This window comes from Motacilla alba, chromosome 5 (assembly GCF_015832195.1).
Source record: "Motacilla alba alba isolate MOTALB_02 chromosome 5, Motacilla_alba_V1.0_pri, whole genome shotgun sequence".
NCBI classification, from domain to species: domain Eukaryota; kingdom Metazoa; phylum Chordata; class Aves; order Passeriformes; family Motacillidae; genus Motacilla; species Motacilla alba.
The window spans coordinates 18,900,247-18,921,137 of record NC_052020.1 but is presented as its reverse complement, the minus strand read 5'-3'; the positions used below and the strand labels follow the sequence as shown (position 1 = coordinate 18,921,137).

At 45.1% G+C, this 20,891-nt stretch overlaps 1 protein-coding gene across 2 annotated transcripts in view; it reads left to right on the top strand.

Annotated features, from left to right (window-relative positions):
* Window positions 1-904: 904 nt before the first annotated feature.
* PAMR1 (peptidase domain containing associated with muscle regeneration 1) overlaps window positions 905-20,891 on the top strand; it is a 55,098-nt gene continuing 35,111 nt past the window's right edge. For both annotated transcript variants that reach the window (XM_038138945.1, XM_038138944.1), the window contains exons 1-4: window positions 905-1,113; window positions 9,596-9,772; window positions 10,529-10,657; window positions 16,491-16,605. In XM_038138945.1, coding sequence (XP_037994873.1) covers window positions 1,041-1,113; window positions 9,596-9,772; window positions 10,529-10,657; window positions 16,491-16,605 — 494 coding nt within the window. In that variant the 5' untranslated portion in view covers window positions 905-1,040. The remainder of the gene's footprint in view (window positions 1,114-9,595; window positions 9,773-10,528; window positions 10,658-16,490; window positions 16,606-20,891) is intronic.

The following is a 20,891-nucleotide window of genomic DNA, read 5'->3' as shown; positions in this document are numbered from 1 at the left end:
GCCAATTTTTTTCAATTTTTCCCCTATATAATATATGTAAATTTCAAAATCTTGCTATAGAAATCAAATTGAGAAAGTCTGATTTAGAAGGAAAGCATTAAAAAATTGTTCAAGAAAAAATTTAGAGAAAATTAAGTATGCTGCTATAAAATACGGGTTGAAGACTGCAAAAAAAGTCAGTAGCATGTGCTAATATAAAAGGCAAAACAAAATATGACACAAAGATAAAATCCAAACTAAATGGTGTCCTTTGTTTGGATTAAACATTTCCTCAATATCAGCATGTTCCGACAAAACATTTCAATTTTGCCAAAATTGCATTTTCTGGCAGAAATGGACAGTAAAAAGGTTTTGACTAGCACAAGCACACGTATGCCAAGTGATTCCTTTTGTGTGTTGTGGTTTTCATCCACTGTGGAGTGAACTTTTACTGAGCCTCATTCATTCATCTGCGCCACCATAAAAAGGCACGGCTATTTTAAGCACGTCATAAAGTGAACCGTGTCACTTGGCCAGGCTGCCCAGTTGTGGGAGTGTGGAACAGGAATCCATCTCTGCACCCACCCCACACCCTGCCTTGCCACCCCCCGGGATGCATCAGCCCCACAAGCCCAAGGGGAGCAAGGAAAAAGTGCCTCCTTCTGGAGATGCCCGTAACTTCAGCTCACCCGCAGCAACCGGGATGGCTCATATAGAGAGATATCTGCATTTCTCTTTCTCCCCGCTTTAAAACAGCTTTCTTTACATAAGAAAAGCTGCTATCTCTGTTCTGAGCACTGAGCCAATAAAGCCATCACAGAAAGGATCTGTTGCCAGAGTCCAGAAAGGGTTAAGGCAGCAGTTGGAGAGGTTTGGGGTGACGTGTGCTTCTGGACGCCTGAGAAGTCTCTTGAAGGTAGTTCCCCTCTGGTGAGGATGGGAGCGTGCTGAGGTCTGAAATCCGAGATCCCTCGCAGCCTGGAGCTGGTGAGGTCCCAGTAAAAGCTGTTTGCCTGCTTTCCCTTCCCGAGCAGTCACACCGCTGCTCTGGCCTGGGCAGTATGGAGCGAGCACCCTGGACACTTGTAGGACTCACTCTTCTCCAGCTCCTGCTCATCTCCTGCTTGCCAAGAGGTACTGTAAGAGAGCGTGTGTGTTCCCGGCATGGTCGAATGAGCCCCCTTCCTTCAGTGTGGTCAGAGGGGTTTGATCTCATGCGCTGTCATGGGAAGCAGAGAGATCTTCAGGGACAGCAATAAGAGAAAGAAGGGGCTTTGCTTTATGTACTTTTTTTCTTGTCAGCATGGAGTGTGTGTGTGTGTAGGTTTACTCAGCAATGATTTTCAGGCAAACTTAATAGCCTTAAAGAGAAACAACTGGCTGAATTTGTTTGCCAATGGCCATTAAGAAAAAGGTATGCAATCACTTTGCTTATTACTCCTTTTATTTTCTCAACACTCACTGCTACGGAAATGATGATAAAAAGAGGCATTTAAGTCTCTGAATTGTAAAGCGTAATTTGTTTAGTTTGGCAAGACAGAGATTTTCCTCTCCAGCCCCAACACCAAGAATGAAGGCAAGGGAGAAAAAAGTGAAGGAAAAAAAGAAAACAAAACCCACACATTGTTTCCAATCTGGGATTTAGTTCTTCCAATATTATTCTCTCAAAGGGGAAGCCTTGTTAAAGCAGAAGGATCTTTTTTATACTCAAGCCCCATCCCAGTTTCTGCTGAACCAGCAAGTATTATCTTGATAAGGCTGAGCAAAAAGCATTTACTGTTGAGTGCAAATTTGCTGTAGTTATGGCCATGAACCTGGGCTGTTTACACCTGGAGGTGTCCAGACCTGCTTGCAGCAGCCAGCTGTCAGCATCGTGGGCTGCTTTCTTGGGAGCTGCAGCCCTAAGGACTGGGAGGTGAGGCGCCCTCAAGTCACCCACCCTTGAAGCTGCTGCATATTTCGGTACTGCTGACTTACCAGGGGAGCTGTCAGATCTGCAGGCACTCAGATCTCAGTGACTGTAAAGAGCTGGTGTCAAGGATGGTGCTGCGGAGGCCCCTTAGTGGGGCTGCAGCAGAGAGTCTGCCTCTGCCGTGCCCTTTCCTGCCAAACCCTCAGGACACAGGGAGCAGGTGATGACCAGGGTCATCTGCCCACCAGGCTGGTCACCAGCACCTGCAGCCATCCTGGGCAGCTGGCCTCCTGCCAAAGCTCCCCCTGGGTCACAAGCACCGACAGCTTCTCCCCACCTCTGTGCCACATGCACTGACTTGTCCCTGCAGTGGCCTGTCCCTCAGACACCTGCCACCTTGCACACTGGCCAGCCAAGGTGGCTCCATGGCATGTGCCATGTGCTGGAGTGGCACAGAACTAGCCCTGCTGTGGCAGAACATCCCTGGGCACAGGCTGTGGCTCTCAGGCAGCTGGGTGGGCATAAACCCCTCCTGCTGCAGGGGCAGCACCTCTCTCTCTTATGGCAAGAGTCTGATCTGCAGAGTAATCTAGCACTGATCCCCTCGGCAGCAGTGACAAGGGAAGGCAGGAGGAAGGACAACAACGGCCAGTGGGACACAAGGGCTGTGGGGCTGTGAGCTTTGGAGGGAGGGTGCTGGCTCCCCCAACACGCTCTCCTCGCATACCAGGAGCAGTGTGAGAGCAGCCTGTGGGACATATGGATGTCAGCTGTCCCCCTTGCCCCCTGCCCTTCCTTGCCATGCCTCCCCTGCCCTGCTGCTGGTGGCACTCGCTTGGCACACAGCTGGCAGCATGTGGGGGCCAGGAGCCCCCTCCAGCCACAGCAGGAGGGGCTCTCAGAGACAGGGGAGCGACTCAGAAGTGCAGTGGCCTTAACATGTCAGGGCAGGTTGGAAAATAGCGTTTTGTCTCCTCCCCACAGATGTATCCAATTTTTATCCATATTTATCACACCCAGTTGCACAGGGCCTGCCTCGAGAGCTGGGGGCAGGAGTCAGGGCGGTCTGGGAATTTACTTTTTGGAATAAACTTGGAGTGCAAGTGACTCATGTTTCCTTAAAAATATATGTGTGTTTTTGTGTGTTTCTGACTATCTAAACCCTTCTCAACCTCTCTTCCCCTCCCCCTCCAGCCTCTGTCTAGAGAAGTGAAGGCCAGATGCACTCAGACACATCCAGATGCATTCAATCTTAGCAAATGGGTTACTTCAGTTCACATGTTTAGGTTCCTAGCATGGACAAAGGGAAAGAGACTTGCTTTTTATTTTGGAAAAAATGCTGGGGTCATTTGCTTTTGACCCTGAGGTCTCTTCAAGTAGCTCCCAGGAGTCCCTGCAAGCCTGCCAATGCCCAGGATTTTTCTCTCCACCAGCCATGAAGGAACCCTGACCACCACAGTATGATGCAGTAGTCAGCAGCAGGACCTCAGTTGGGCATGTGGATGCCCCTCTCCCTCCTGCAAGAACAGGGACGTGGTGAGGGGCAAACTGGAAGGAAAGCCACAGAGCAGGGCCATCAGCTGGGACAGAGGCCTGACAGACTGAGAGCATCTTCAGTCCTTGGTTAGGGCTGGACTACACACTCCCCAGGAGCTGTAAGGACTAAAATTTGAGGAGGGCTGCTGCAGTCTGTGTGGACTGTTTCTATCTGGGCAACATTAACTGCAAGTTAAGTTGTCAACATGTTGCAGGTTTCATACCATAACAAGAGGCAAGTCCTGAAGACAGGTCCAGCACCACTCCTCAATGTTCAGGACACGAGCACATTCTCATGTTATGTGGTCATGAATTAATTTCAATACTGCAGCTGCTTCTTCTCCGCAGATTTCCAAACATTTTCTCCAAACATTCTCTAGAAGTCCAACATCATCAATGCTGTCACTTACTCTAAAGTTCTATATTCATTACCTGTTCCTGTTCCTTGTCTTGCAGCACAGAGAAGACAAATTCTCCTCCTGATCATACTAGTATAATTTTCTGCCCAGAATAAGATCCTCTGTCCCAGAGAGAATCCAAACCTGAAGGGTGATGTGGCAACCTCTGAAGAGTCTTAACCTGGCCATTTCTTCCTGCCACAGCTTTTCTCAAATGAAGCCACAAGGCCACAGTGTCAATAATAGGATCACAAATGCCAGGTCATAAATACTGAGAAGAAACCAAAGGAGAAGGGTGTTTAAAAAAGACAGTCAAATTAGTGCACATTTATTAAGTGGGCAGATTCCACTTACTATAGTAGATTTCCTCCTGTGCTCTTCCACTGGCTTTGATTATTTTATAAAATAGAGATCCTTTCTTTTTGCCTCTCCCCCCTTGCCACTGTGTGAAAGCACACACAACAGGCAGAAAAGGATGCAACTGACTCTGTAGAAGCAGCAGTCTAATTATTCAGCAAAGATTTGTGACCATAAAGTAAGCACACTGAGAAAACTGAAACAGGGATGTATTTCAGCTCCTCTTTTAATTAGCCCAGCTGCTGAAAGAGTAATAGGTACATAATTTCTAAAGAGAAGCAAGCGGTTTTAGAGACAGCATTATCCCTTTCATCCTCTTAACACATCAAAAAGACAAGCAGACATAATTTGCACAGTAGTTTATCGGAGGCAAAAAGGTTAACAATAAAGACCTGCACTTTCCTTTATTATTAAGGGTTTGGGGTACATCATTTTCCAAGAGCCCCAGTAAAAGTCTCTTAAAGGGAACATCCCTCTTCCCTTCCAAGGTGTCTTCCTCTTGGCCTCACTGAAATCAAATGGAGAATTTTACTATTCATCACAATGGAGCCACAGTTTCAGCCAGTGCTGCACTCAGAGTGTTTCCTGTTGTCAATGTCCACACACCTGATGGCCGTGGCGTGAGGCTCAGCTTGCATATCTGTGCAATGGCAGTAGAGCCAAGTAAGAAAGGAGCAGAAAAATGAGATGCACCTAAAGAAAGTGTAAGTTGCTACTAGGTTTCATCTCTGTTGAAGTTGTCTTTTCTTTGATGAGAAGCTAAAGAATCCTTTCAGAGTTATTACATGGCCAAACATTCCCTACTAACAGCCTTAAGTAATTACTCCTTCAAATTCAACTGCTTGTTTCTTCAAGACAGTAGTTGTTGAGCAGCATGTTGAAAAATAAAGATTAAATCAAACCCAAAGGGGCATGTTCTCATCTGTGGAACACAAACTGGTTAAATAATCACTTCAAAAAGTCATCCTCTATGGACTCAAATTCTAGAGATGTATCTATCTGTTTGTATCTGGTCTTACACTGAGCTGTTACTGCAAATGGTACTTTTCAAGGCAATTTGAAATAATATTTCTTTGAGCTTAAGTAGTGTTTACCAATGTACTGATGGATAAATTGAGGCATGGAAGAAAAATTTTCGCAGTATGAACAGAATGGACTTATAGCATAGGAAGTTCCCTCCAAGGACAGATATGGCAAACTGTTTTTTTTCTCAGTCAGTTGTCTGATCCCTCCATATAACAGCTACTGTCAGCACAAATACAGAGATGGGAATGGGAAGTCAGGGAGAGGAGGGAGAAAAATGTCCCATCTCAGCAGCAGCATGGGCTGTACTCTAAAAAAATCCTCATTCTTTTAAAGAAGTGGAAGACACAACAAATAATTGGCATAATTGGGCTTGCTTCAATTCACCTTAGTTCTTAGCTACACAGTTTTCCCAGCTCTCAGATCTTTGGAGCAGGAATCCCTTTCCATCTAGCAAGGTATCTATGATATACAAATTCACCATGGCAAAAGATCAGTCAGCTGAAGCTGACATTTCACCATGATGAGCAGCCTGACCTGCCCCTGAGGCAACAATATGCTTGTGAATCTCTTCCTGAATCACCAAAGCTTTAAGCCTGATCTCAGCCCTGGGCATGAGGGGAGCATCACTGAGGAGAATTGTTGTTGGACTGACACTGCCAACAAGGAGAACACTGTCTGGGAGCATCGCCTCCAACTGGTGTCCTACAAAATCCATCACTGACAGCCTCTAGGATCTGACATGCTGTAGAGATTAGGAGGTCTTGCTAGGTGCAGAGGTAGGTAGCAAGCATGACTGCACTGCCATCTGAACCTGAAAATGTTGATCTCCCACCTCACAGTCCTGCTCAGGCTGGACCCAAAGCATCAGGTGAAGTGTTGAGTTGGGCTGTGCCAGGCTCCTGAGCCAAGCAGGTCTTCCCTCCAGCACACGCCCTGGATGTTTGTGTGCTTTCCCAACACAGGCATTTCTTGCATGGTTTCCATGGTCTTGAGCTGCTTCCATGTGAGCTGTTTATGCCTGGATTTAATGGGCTTTTCTTCCATCATTAAAATCTCATAAATTAATCCACTGTTTATTTGCCTGTCCAGAGTCTTGTTTGTTCTTTGCAGTTAAATATTTTGCATGGGTTGTCAAGCAGCTTCTTCCGGCTTGTCCCAAAATCAAAGACACAGTAACTGCCTGCAAGCCAGACTGCCTGCTTTGGAAGATTATCAAAGTAAAGCTCACAAAACACCCCACAATTATCTCTGCCACAGCTGGCTGAGGCCTTGCTTTCAGCATTTTACTCAGTCAGTAAATCTTCCCCCACTTTTCTCTGCCTCATTCTCTTCTGTTTTGCAGTAATAATGGCCAAGTGTGTGTGGGGGAGCTGCCAGTGGTTGCCCATCCCCAAACACACAAGGAGGAGCAAGGTTATGCCTCTCCCTCCCTGGAGCACAGGCTGAGCTCAGCCACACAAACAAACATTGCTTACACACATAAGTGACTCTCTGCATATCCCTCTTAAACTTCTGAGGCAAAGGTTTTCTTTGCGCTTTTTTCAGTAGCCCCAGGTTAAAACCAAAGGGATCCTGCCATTATTAAAGGGATGCATAAACTCTTCAATCATATGTCTTTAAAGAATAGCTTCTACAGAATCTCAAAATAATAGATTCCATGATTTCTGTGAAGAAAATCCTAGAAGGGCCACTTAAAAAGATTTCAAATCCACATGTTTCCTTGTCAAGGCTATATAAATTGCCCAAACTGCAGAAACTGAGAACCTGAAATGAATTAAATTGTCAGTAAGTCAAAAGACAGTTTCTTAGACATTTTCATTGTCTAAGCTGAGACAAAAGAAGTGAGCAAACAGCATTTCTAGGTGGCAGCAAGTATATTTCTACAATTTTTTAAAGGCCAAGATCAGCTGCTCCCTTCTTAACACTAAATATTACCTCAAGGTCAACTTATTCTACAAATTCTTACATTTGATCCACGAAGAATAAGTGTGGCCTCTGCTTTTTGGCTCTGTTGTGTAAACAAGCTCGACATATGAAAATAAATATGCATATGCACACATTCACACTCTCTACCTACATGCAAATACATATGTAATATTTTAGGGAAGAACAGAGTAATTTAGGTTGAAAGGGACGTCTGGATGTCACATGGTCCAGCCCATCTCTCGGTGCTAACTTGAAAGTTGTGTTGCTCACAGCCTTACCTTGCCAGGATGTGAGCTCCTGCAAGGATGGAGACATTCCTTTGTCACCCCAATGTAAGTTTGCCTGTGAATATTTGGATCATTTTACAGACAAAAAATTCTCTTGAATAATATATCCACTTTATTAATAGGCTTTAGCAAGCTTGAGATAAATTAGATTTCTATCTTGAGTTAGAGAAAAATGAGAATTTGAAGGATGCTTTACAAAAGCTCTGAGTGTTGAGTAATTATTTATTAGTCAGACTTTAAAGCGTACTACTTCAGGAAGGAGTGAGACCCCCACCCCATACACCAGAGACAGAGCTGTTGTCTGCCTTGCATGGTGAGTGTCAGTTCTACGGAGATAATTAGATGTGTGTAATTAATTTTCTCTGGAATCTGAATCAGATACAATTCACAGATAAAAGACTTAATTAAAAGGGAATAATAGCCATAGGTTAAGAAGCCCCAGCCTAGCCAGGATGATTGACTGCCATTCTGGAAATTAGAAGGCATGAGTTTAATTCCCAACCCTACTATTGTTTTTCCCTGGGACCTTGAGCAAAGTCACTTCACCTTCCCTGTGCTTCATTTTCCCATCTGGAAAAAGAACTTTGTAAAGCATGTCAAGATCTACAAGTAAAAAGGTCTATAACTGCTGAACAATAAGATTATTTCAATGCAAGATTCCACTACTGGAATAAAAAAATACAGAATCTTATTGGATGGCAGGAACAGCTTCTTCTTTTTGGAATGATTATAGGGGAAGAGAAGGGGGATGGAAAGGTTTCAGCACAAACAGCAGCCTCATTCCTAAACTTAGAGCAGCAGCGGACTCTCCCTGGTTGGTGCACCAGGCACAAGGGAAAGGCTCAGTTCTGAGGAGCACAAAAGCACAAAGGGATGCATTTCATTTCCCAGCCAAAGGGAGGAAAAAAAAAAAAAAAAGAAACAGTTCGGTGGTCCTTTTTTATGGAGTCAGTAAAAATCATTAGGGGAGAAGATAAGCTTCCAGCAACCAGGCTTCATGAGGTTATGGAGAGTCAAGTGAGACAGAGCAGCAAGGCTCAGTGGTAGGGAGCTCCAGCAGGCACAGGAATTAGGTTATCAGTGACAATGAAACAAAAAACAGTCGTGTGAGAAGGGAGACAGGTACAGGCATGGATGGGAGTGTTTCTCCTTAGAATTATATGGCTTGTTTCCTGACAAGGCAACCCAGTTATTCAGAGTTTAATACACAAGGAAAAAGGTTGTTACCTAACCACAATTAAAAAAAAAAGGAAAAAAAGAAGAGGAGGATAGAAGGGGAAAAAAGAGCTAGTCTCATTAAGTTTCCTTCATGTCTCATCTTTCTAGTCTGCTCTCTCTTTTTACTATCAGACTCCATGAAAGCAGTCATCAGGGCTGTCAGCTGCTTAGAAGGCATGCTGACAGCTCTGTGCACTTCTTGGATCTCTCTTTGTAGAATTTAGACAGCACACTGGTGGGGAAAGACAGGATCTGCACTTACTGTGGCAGTCCTGAGTCACAGTCTGAGGTTGTTTTTTAAAAGGGTACTTCCAGCATAGCTTAGATATCATTTGAGGTTACGCTAAATAATAGAAAGATGTTACCATATTAGAAATGCCAGGCAAAACAAACCTTTAAAACTAACAAAAAATCTTGTTTCCTTTGGCTGTGAAGTCAAATGTAACAACATGTGCTTCCGGGTGAAAATAGGGAGTGAAACCAGCTAAAATCCAACTTTAAAAGTGGCCTTTCCTGGTGGGCCCCCTAGTTTTCAAGAATAGAAAATTCACAAGCAGAAATACAACCAAAACATGCTATCATAGTTTAAATAATCTATACTATAGATGATGCTTTAAATCAGTCCTGCATTCTGAAGAAACCTTCTCATGTGGTATCATCCTCTGTGTTTTTTAAAAGCTATTTTTCTCACCACAGAAGTGGGAAGGCCTTGCAGAGGAAGTGAACATATTCCTTCCCTCTTGACTGTTTGCTTCATCTGGCTGACACTGTGAAACTCCTGTGTGTTCCTTAGACATGCAAATCAGGCTGACATTTCAGGCACATATTGCCATGTAGTTTGGGTGTTTCTGTCTGAGGACCTTGGCCAGCCTCATGCCATTCATGGACAATAGATCCTGCCAGTCCTCTTCAGATAATGGATTATTTCTGTGTGTCCTCCTCTCTGTTCTTTGCAGAGTACACAGTGATCAATGAAGACTGCCCAGGGGCCGAGTGGAATATCATGTGTCGGGAATGCTGTGAATACGACCAAATCGAGTGCATCTGCCCAGGACAGAAAGAAAGAGTGGGCTACACCATTCCCTGCTGCAGGAACGAGGAGAACGAGTGTGACTCCTGCTTAATCCATCCAGGTATGTTTGTGGCTATGCTGTGTTCACAGCAAATCTTTGGCCAAGGCATCATGGCAGATGCTGGGCAGGGCAGTGGTGAACAAGCACATCTCACTGAGGCATGGGATTGTCCTGCATTTCCTCAGGAACTTTATCTGCCACTCAGCTGACAGCAGAAAGACACTTGGCAAGGTTCCCCCAAAGCAGGTAGCATCATTGGCCAAAAAACCCAACACTTTCTACTAGCAGTGTTGTTCTCAGGATGTCTTGGGCAGGCTTGGAAGCTGCCAAAGGGTGACACTATAGCTGGCTTCACACCAGGAGTGTTTTGGGGGTACTCTTGATTGATTTACATCCCCAAAGCAAAAAAGGAGAGATAACTTGGAAGTCCCACAAGCAAGAAGGAAAAAGAAAAGGGAAAGGTGGTAAGAGGAGAGAGCAGGAGGAGCTAGGACGAGTTTAGAAGTCATCAGAATAATTTAGGCTGGGCCCAAATGGCATCAGCACACACATTCGAACTCCTGAGAGAGGCATTTACAGTTGGAGCAATGAGATTTAGAGGTTTGGGCAAGTCAGACTGGGAGTTAGGTTCCAAATCTCAGAGTCTGAGCTGCCTAGGGCGTGGAGGTTGGGTATGGTTCCCAGCGGGAAAGCTGTCAGCACCTCTGCAGTCATTAACGTCATTGGCATTTTCTGTGGAAAAGACAGAGAGGCTGCTCCTCTTCCTGCAGGACAATCCACCTTGGCTTTCATCTAACACAGTGGCTCTCTTTTTAGGCTGCACCATCTTTGAGAACTGCAAGTCCTGTCGCAATGGCTCCTGGGGAGGGACACTTGACGACTTCTACATCAAGGGAATCTACTGTGCAGAGTGCAGAGCTGGCTGGTATGGAGGAGACTGCATGAGTAAGTGTCCTACATGGGCAGGGAGGGATGTCAGGGACAGGGAGTGGTGGGACAGAGCCAGGGCCATGCTGTGCCTTTCCAGCTATTCCTGCACAGTGACTCTTGCAAAGGGGACAAGCAGGAAAAGGCAAACACAAACAGGCAGTAAGCAGATCTACAATTAGGAAAAAAGCTTCTCTCCCAGTGCTTGTCTGAGAGGAATTGGACTGGGCCTCATGTCATGGTGGGTTAGAACCCGACTGACTAAATGTCTGTTTGGGTTTGGTTTATTTTAAAACTTTAACTACCGTGACTCCGGAAATCTTCTGTAATCTGCATTTCTTGGACACGTCATCATAGCCCCTGAGCACAAGCATAAACATTTACAAGGCAACAGCTTTATCAAAGAGCTTACCCTCTGTCCTCCTTCAAGCCCTGCCAGCCCCAAGTATATCCCAGTGTTTCCTTCCTCTGCCACACATCTTCCACACACTTCAAGGTGCCTCTAGAAAACACTGTCTTGCAATTTCTGATCATGGCACAACAACGAGTGGTTCAGGCCCTGATAGCAGTATCTAAAGGTTTTGTTCCCGACAGTGTACAAAAGCTTCTGCTTTTTAGTTTTGCTAAATTGTTAATTCCAATTCTGTCTTTCAATAATGAATTCCATCAGCTAACTGTATAATGTTTAAGACTGGTATTTCCTTCACCAATTTCCTACCAGTGAAGGTGCAGCTCTCTTTCAATTTTTATTGACTGTCTCTTTGTTCATATTTCGCTGGAAGGGATAAAAGCAGAGTCTGCTTTGCCTACTCTGTTCTGTCCTCTGTGCTACATACCTTAGACTTGTGTCCTCTTAGTCATTGATTTTAAAGCAACAATTTTAACTTACTTTCACAACACTGCCCATGACCGTTCAGGAGGTGAAAGCATATAAAATAAAATCATTGCTTCAAACAGCAGAATGTGGGGAATCAACATGTTTCAGCAACAGAGCTATCCCAACCTTGAGGCTTTGGAAGTTGATCAACTGAGTCCCCTGCCATTTACAGTGTGATTTCTGAGAACACTTTAAAGTCCCATTTTCTCTAGGTGCATGCTAGATCTTCTCTGGAATTTTCTTTAAAAGCAGAGCCAAGAAAGAGTCATTAACTCATCTAATTTTTCCTCCATCTGCCTGAATATACTGGTTACCTACAGTATATTTCAGTTTATTCTTCCAACTTGTATTGAAGCAAATACACCTTCACACAGAGGTCTATTTGGATATTTTTGCAGTACTGAAATTTTGGGCAGCTTTATCTGATAACATTTTTCTTACTACTTGCTCTTTTAAGGGAAGCAGTGGAACTCTGAGGCTGTGTTCTCTTTCACGTGTTTCTGTGGTACTTGAGAGGTGGGGTAGGAAGGTTAGACAGTGCTGTTGTCTCTTCCACTCTTAAAGTGGGGACACAGAGGATAGTTGTGATGCCAGCACATCCTGAGCTCCCCTTGTGTGGCTATCAATTTTGGCCTTGATGGTCGGCTCAGGCATGGAGAAAACTGCATGTCTGGAAAGCAGCCCATAAGCATGATGGGTGCCGGACTGCGCCTCACAGCCATGTGGCTTCGGGTCTGGAGGGTGGCCAGCAAGTAGCCTTGGAATGCCAGCAGGCACTGGCTGCTGGAGCCGTGGATGTGCTAACACACCACAGCTGGGAGAGCACAGGAGGAGCCATCTCTCTTTGGTACCTGCATACGGCATCACAGCTGAAACTTTGCAGACAGCTCTGGGTGCTTCGCCAGCGGCAGAGGGCCAAGGAATTCTAGAATTACAAAGAAGTGCCACCACGGTGATAGCAGGATGTAAAAAATCTGCCTACTTCGTCCTACCCTGCCAGTGCCAGCGCTGCCGGGGCACGGCGCGGCCTCCGGCGCGGCGCGGGCGGGCTCTGTCTCCCTCTCGCGGGGCCGGCCGGCGCTGCCGCCCTGCCGCGGCTCCGGCGCCGGGGCCGGCCGGGAGGGCGAGCGCCGCTCCGGCCGCGTCCCTGCCCTGCCGGGCCGTGCCGAGCCGAGGCAGCCCCCGGCCCGGCGGGCACTGCAGCCCCCGGCCCGGCGGGCCCCGCCGGCACCGGCGCCGCACGGGCGGCAGGGGGCGACCGGGGGCCCGCGGGAGGCCGCGCCGTGAGGCCCCGGTCATCCCGCGGGATGGGCGCCAGCAGGGCAGCGCGGGGGATGCGGAGGATCTGCGGGCAGAATCAATGCCTGTTAATACTGTACGCGGCGGGGGGAGCCGTGTGGCACGGTCTGGGTACCTCCGGGAGAACAATGAGGCCTAGCCCCTGGCAGCGCTCCGGAGACTGAGTGCATTTGCCAGCGCAGGGTGAGCCCCGAGATTTGTGGGAGCTGCCAGCAAAAGTAGCGATGACGGAGGGCCGTGGCAAGGAAGAAGTACCACGGAATGGCCCATGGGTCTGTCCTGTTTGTAGTATCCACTGGCATAGCTGGAAGCATGGGTATGGCTGAAAACCCACCAAAGGATACCAGAGCACTTGGTAAATAGATAAATTATACAGGGTAGGCCAAAGAAGTGCTATTAGGAAATAAGCCCACTTACTAGATTTAATTGGGTGCTAGTATATTTCCTAATGGGACTTTTCTTGGATTGAATCACCATGACCCAAGAGGCACATCAGGCTCTAAAACCAGAACAAAACCAACCCTGCAGAACCCTTTCCTCTGTACCCTGAACTCCAAGAGTTTTTGCAGCCCCAAGTTGTAATGTCACTTCAAGGCACATGCTCCATCAAAGCAGGGGAGAAAGTGGTGTTTTCTGACAGCTGTTCTCAGCTCTGCTGTCCAAATGTGGACCCTGTGCCTGACAGGAGTACTTGTAGTTTTTGAAACTTTCTGAACATTACTGTTTCACATACTGGTGACCAACAACCAACAGGAAGCAACAAGTTATGACAAGTGACAGCTGCCTTCCTATATCAGCAGATACAATAGCAGAAACCTTTCTACTGTCTTTCTCCTCTGTTCAGTCATCTTGACCTTTGAGGGAGCGTCACATCTAAGATACAACACTCAAACAGAAGATAAGGAGTTCTTACCAAAGGTCGTCTCAGGACCTCTCCCTCCATCAACCCACAGGTCTCTGTGGGCTACAACTCAGAGGTCTCCTGAATTTTTTTATTCTTTGTTAGTAACAAGCCTTGGAGGAAATCTTACTGTGGCCCTGAAAGCTGCCTTTTTTTCAGGAACAGGAACGGAACAAGGATGTTGATACTCTGCCAAAGTGGTTTATTTTTTTGTAAATGAGGCAGAATTTGCCAGCATTTGTGTTTATGATGTAAATTATTTTTGAGGGCTTTCCAGGTCTCCTGCAGATTTAGAATAGGAAGAGAAAAGACTCCTTTTGATCAACATATGATTGAACTGTTGGTGTGGGGAGTCAGCCTAACTTCTGCTAGAAGCGCTGGAGATTAAAGAGCACAGATTTGATGTGATCGCAAAGGTGCTTCGTGCAGAGAAGGGTGGGAGCAAACCTGAGAACGTTCTTTTGGAGAAGGTCACTGAATGGCTCCTCTTTAGTCTCTGGACCACCTGCTTTGCTGGCCAAACCTACTTCCTCGGCGCCAGTGTTCAGAGAGTTCAGGCTGTACCACGGCAAACAGAGAAGTGTGTTTAGTATGCCGTGCATACAAGTATCTCTTTGCACCAGTTCTTTGGCTTTCCTTTGTTAAAGGCATCGAAAACTCAAAAGCCCTTCAGGACGAAAGGGAAACTTTCTTTGAGGTGGTCCAAGCCCCCTGTCAAACCCTCTGAAGATTTCTAGCAGCTTTGTCTCAGGTTGTTTTTGAGGCAGGAGCCAATGGCAGCACAAGGGCCTGTTTCTTGCTGTGGGAAGGAGCATTATCATTTTCACCACAGCAGATCCTGCTGTACTCGTTGAATCCTAATGTGGTTGCTGGGCACACTCATTAATCCTCGCCTTTTACAGAGGGAACTGAGCGAGTCACAGAAGAGGATGAAACACTTTTGAGGAACTCTTCTGAGCAGGATTTCTGTTTCCTTGGGTCCTGCTTAATTAAGGGTAACCGAGGGTAAATGAACAAAGGGTATTTCATTTAAACAACACTTTCTTAAGAAGAAAGAGGAGGAATTGACCTGCAGTCTTCATGTTTCCCCGTAGACCAGATGCAGCAGGATTGATTTCCAGACACTATGATCAATGGGAACAACAGATGCTCGGTCCTTCACCAAATCAGGTCACTGTCACCCTTTCTCCCTTGGGAAGGAAGGGCCCAGAGGCGAGTGTTAAAACCCTCTGTTTCAGTAGGAAACATTCATCCTGGGTTCCTGGTTAAAAGCTTAGTGTTTCTGTAGGGAAACAGACGGAAGCAGCAGAGCTTTCTGTCAGACTGAAGAGGTAAAAAGAAGTGAGAGAATTGCTGTGGAGGTCTTTTGGGTCATTCAGCTTTTTGCTTATCCTCATCTGCGGTGTGTAGACTCTCCTGATTAGGTGATGCTCTTAGACTGAATTGCAATTTTTGGCTTACAGATACAGCCCCATACTCCAGCAAAGCAACAGAAGGCTTACCAGGGGATGTAGCCATGTGCAAGACTCCATTTAGAAAGATGTAGTCAGGAAAGTAGGAACTGAAAAATTAGCTCTGTCTGATACATAGTGATTTAACTGTGCATTTTGCTAGGACGTGCATGTGCAGATCACAGTAAGCTCTGCAAAAATCACTAAACAACTTTGCATCTTCCACAGAGGAAAATATATTTAGCCATATTTTATAGCTGGGGAAAAGGGAGAGGTTACTGAAGGTGAGAGAACTCTCTGGGCTAAAAATGTTCAGCATTCAAGATGAGGAATTAGGACAACTATCCCTGGACAGATGCCTAGGGACAGCTGCAGGATTGTCATGAAAAGATATTGCTCCCCCCAGTGTGACCTTGTCTGCTGTTTGTTCAGCTCATTGTCCTCTGATGGTTTTCTTAGATTGGGCACAAATGACTGGAGCACTTCATCTTATCCTGTTGGTGTTGAAGTACATTCCATAGTATGGTGAAAAAACTGAGAGCAGCACAGCACGGGCAGAGTGGAACAAGACTAGAGGAAGGATAAGAATGAACCTGAAAGAAGAGATAAGGGCTGTATATTCTATATGTGTCACACTGAGTCATCAGTGTCACGCTGATGATAGAGGAGCTGTGATGTTTATATCTCTTCATTGGCATGGTGGCATTAACATGCGAGGATGATGTAGTGAATCCTGAGAAGAAATTTGTCCTCTAAGAATATATCAACTCTTTTTCCTCCTAGAGTCTCCTTATGAAGGACTAGCAACCATGACATTGAGTGCAACAGATTTTTTTTGTCTCATTCTTTTGCTCACTTGAGCTAATTCAAGCGTTCATTGTAGTTTTGTCACTTTTCCACCAGCTTCCTCAGCTTCAGTGGTTGCAAATGTCAGCATGGGCTCCATCAAAACTGTTCTGAGCTAGAGCATCAGTCAGGTGTGTAGGTGGGCTAATTAACAGCGAGGCAAAAGCTGCAAGCAATGGTTTCATGGGGTTGCATTGCCAACCAGGGAGAAGCAATCAACTACAATTTTCCTGGGGGTACTCTTAGCCTAGACAATACTCCGATATAATCATAACTCTTTGCCATCATTGTGTGGCTGTCCCAGTATTTTATACACTGCCTTGTAAGAAAGAGTGTATCTTCCTAAGAGAGTATCTTCCTAAGAGTGCATCTTCCTAAGCCATCCCTTCATCTCCTTCTAGTGTTATTTCTATGTATATTTTCTTCAGATGTATCTTGAAGGCTCTTCACACTTTTTTTCCTTCTTTTTCTCCCCAGGGTGTGGGCAGGTTCTCCGGGCTTCCAGAGGTCAGATTTTGCTGGAGGGTTACCCACTGAATGCACGATGTGAATGGACTATCCATGTTCAAGCTGGGTTTAACATTGAGTTAAGGTGAGTCCTACTGACTTTTAGCCAGCTCTGATTTCAGGTGGACATTGGGGTGTGTGGGTAACCAAGAGTCAAAGAGGGTCAGCAGCTGTGCGCCCTGGGGCAGTGAAGGTATAGCAATCACTGTGCATTTGGTACCACAGCTCTTTCCCCTGGTCTGGCTTGTGATGGACAGGCTCTGGACAGATCAGTGCTGTGCTTCAATTCCCATTAAGGACAGATGGATGCTGAGGAGAATTTCTCAGGCATTGGGCACAATGTTTCTCTTTAGAGGTGTTTTCAAGACCTTGACAGCAAAGTACCCAATATTTTCTGAACTAAGCTGTACCAGGCTGAACTAAGACATTCTTTTAAGAAAAGATGTAAGAATGTTTTAATATAATGTCTCATGCAATCAGAGAGTTGCCTATGGGTCATACCTTACATTTAGACTTCATTTTCCCTCTCTTTTTTTTTTTATTTTTAATTTTTTTTCTCTCTTTTCACCAACCCTGTTTTCTTTCAGCCTCAGTTATTATTCATCTCACCATTCCTATGCCTGGAGGATGTGATTGGTTCTCCTGCAAGTCACAGAATCACAGAATCACAGAATTAACTAGGTTGGAAAAGATCAAGTCCAACCTGTGACCTAACACCATCAGCTAAACCATGGCATTCAGTGCCACATCCAGTCTTTTTTTAAACACCTTCAGGGACGGTGACTCCGCCACCTCCCTGAGCAGCCCGTTCTAATGCCCCATCACTCTTTCAGTGATTGTTTTTTTCCTAATGTCTAGCCTAAACTTCCACTCACACAGCCTAAGACCGTGTCCTCTTGTCCTGTCATTGCTCTTCTGAGCAGTGTATGCTTAGACCTGTTAACGAACCCCTAATGACTCAAGCTCACAGTTCCTGTCTAGTGCAGGAGAGCCTCTTGTCGGTGTAATTAATAATGTTTCCAAATGTACACAGCAGGGTGCTCACACATGCAGCAGGAAGCATGGCAGGGGATGGTATTGGAAACACACTAGCTAATATAATAAAAAGAATAGCTTAACCCTTTACATCAATATTTCACCGACTCTGGAGCCCAGGCAAAAGAACTATACTAGATACATAAACAGTTAAAATACGTTTAAACAGTTTGAATATGTTTGAAGAGAAACTTAATGGGAGGACAAACAACAAATCAGTTGAAAAGAAGAGCTTGTGTTTTTCCTCCGCTAATGCGCTTTTTCCAGACCTGCAAATGCAAGCCTATTGTGTAGTTATGAGCTGTTATTGCCTAGATAGCATTGTGTAGAAGACACAGGAAGAATGCTTTGAGGAAGAGTTTTCTGTTCACATGACACAACTTTGCATCAGTGTCAGTCAGCATGGATTGTACCTGCCTTCTTTTTAAGAGATATTGTTGGTGAGGTGTATGATTTGCACAGCACAAGCTTAGGGAGGTGATATTTTTCTACATATCTGAAAAGAGCTTTGTCAATTGGGAGGCTTAAAAAGTGCTTCAAGAGCTACAGGTGTCACCCTGTCTTTGCTTTTGTGGGAATGTGATGTGTGAGAGTGGAAATGGATCCTGTGCATGCACATAACTATTGAATGCACCTATCTGTGGGTGAAGTGTTAACAGCCAGATGGCATCAGGCACAAGATGCAAGAAAGGGACCAGAGGTTATTTTAACAAAGAGCACTATATCGAAGAGCAGAACTTGCTGTGGCTGCACAGAGACTCTAATCTGTTTTCAAAGCAGTAGAATGGGGAGTGTTGTAATTAACAGAAGTATTAACTCTTTGGAGAAATCAGACTTCCACTCTAGACCCTGAGGGCCGCCCACACACAGACTAGGAAGATGTGTCACATGAGATCCATACAGTTCATGGTATGGTTCACAGTTCACTGGCCAAATTTGCTGTTACGGAAGATGGAAAACTTTAACACAAGAGTGTCTTTCTCTTCCTCCCTATGTCCATCCTTCCTGCAATCAAACATAATACTAGGTATCACCTTGATATGAAATAATGTTACATTTCAACTGCAAAGGTCTCCAAGAGGGAAGCCTGAACTACCAAACTTCTGTTGTCAGCATCTAATTTATCTGAGCTGGCTAACATTGGAGAATTGCCTAGCCTGATGATGAGCCTAATGTCTGAATGCCTAGAAATCTCAGCAGATGATATAGCACTCCCAGTGAAAGATCAGGAGCCCTCCTGAATGTCCACACTTAACCCTGCCACCCTGCAAGTCCTGCAGGAGGCATAGAGGAAACCTTCTTGGCAAAGATGGAACAGGAGGTCCTCGCAGAAGGTAACCCTGTAGTATGTTCTGAGTCAGCTGACATCTTCAAGGTGCACCACCTCAGAGCTGTCCATTGAGGTACTTCAGCAGTTAGATATTGTGGAAAACATGTACATTTAAACTAAAACTTTACCTTTAGACTGATCCCACGCAGAAGGGCAGGTTCACCCAAGCTAACCAACAGAGCCTGCCTCCTGGGTCTGCCATCCATGTTTCCTTCGCTGTATTTTCATATAAACATGCTGATCCCCTCTGTGGGTGGTAACTGCTTAGAGCTGTAATGCACAGCCAGTACTGTGCTGAATCAGCACAATTGCCAACAAAAGAACTCGTTTTTTCATTCTCTCTGTGCACAAATCCTGTTTGCTGCCACCCTGGCTTGCAAGGGCAAGGATGGGGACAGCGTAATACAGAAGGTGAACAAAGTGGTTGTCTTTGCTTACATAGGGCAGGAAGAGTAAAGCTCCCAGAAGCACAGATAAATCTTCCCTTGCTTTAAGCTGTGCCATGCAGTCCTGTGGGGGTTGGCTCAGTAGAGCTGTTTAAATAGTGTCCATGTTGTGGTGGTAGTTTGTTTTCTCTGCTGTTTTTGCCAGCCTTGGGTTTTTTTTTTTTGGGGTTGTGATATATAGGCTCCCTCAGCCTGAGTCATGTCAAGGATGTCATATCACAGTGGAAGTAGCTCACAACTTTCAATTCTTTTCTTTAGTGCCTCAGCAGAGACACATTTTTAAATATGTCCTTTGGCTAGCAGCTTTCCTCAGAGGGGTTGGCCGGTATATGCCCACTGCAGCCACTGATGAAATTAAGACAATACTTTTCATTCCTTTTTGCATCTGATGACCTGTAGCACAAAATTAGCATGCTGAGTTTTATAATATCCAAGAGAATTATGATATAATTACGCTTTCACTGGTGAGGAAATTGAGGTCTGTTGAATTGTGTGTACCTGAGGCTTAAACAGCAACAGACCTCATGGTCTGTAAAGGGTCCTGTCAGCTGGGCCATAGCCAAGAGGTTTTTTAAAGCTTTGGCAGGTTTCCTGACCTGCCAATTCTGAGTCTTAATCACAGGATCTCATGTTGTCAGTACAGTGTATCTGCTTCTTTGCCAAGTTAAATAAAATGCAAGTCAGAACCCCTATGCCTTTCACATTTTCCACTCTTTTCATAATTTTTTAAAACAGAGAAAGTAAACAGTTGAAACCAGTATTCTCTGTATGGTTCTTTTATTCTCCGTGCCTATGTCTTGACATTCTTTGTTCAGGGACACACATCAAGACACAATTTACCTTTACATCTGTAAATAATACTGCTCCCAGCACATGGTGGGCATTCCAGAAATTTTCCTTCTGTACTTGCACATATACTTAATTTTAATCAGAAATGTACCAGTTCAGAAAACCAGAAAGTATTTTTAGGATTGGGTCAGGATAAATTGTAGCCTGATAAGTGTGACAAAGATGAATGGATTAATTTTTATTGCTCTGTAACTTCCATAAGGGTAGATCCCTGGGGTATGTTTCACCACTGAAAGAATGTTTTGAAAATGTAGTGTATAACCTGATACATGTGAGGATGTCTCTGACAGACCTGACAGAACTAGAATTCAACTCATGCATTTTATGCAAAGCAAAGTTGAATTATCTCTCTCTAATGCATATTTAAAGCAGATGTTTTGTTTTTTCTTCTACATTCCATCAGATGATTTAAAAAAATGAGGGGCTCTGCTCCATTGGTGCAGCTTCCTACAACTGCTCAGTCATTTCTCTGTAGGTAGTGTACTCCTGATGTTCAAAAATCAGCCATATGACCTGAACAAAGGTGACTGAGTGAAAAGGCCTCTTTAGTCAGCTCATGAGTTGTCAAGGGAAAGTGGAGGAACATGGAGGCCTCCTTAACATGAGCGCCTGAGTCTCAAGATAAGAATAGTATTAAACAGGCTCCAGAATTCTCTTCCCTTCAGACTGCGAGGTCCAGGAGCAGATCCAAAATTTGTCTCACCTCTGGTG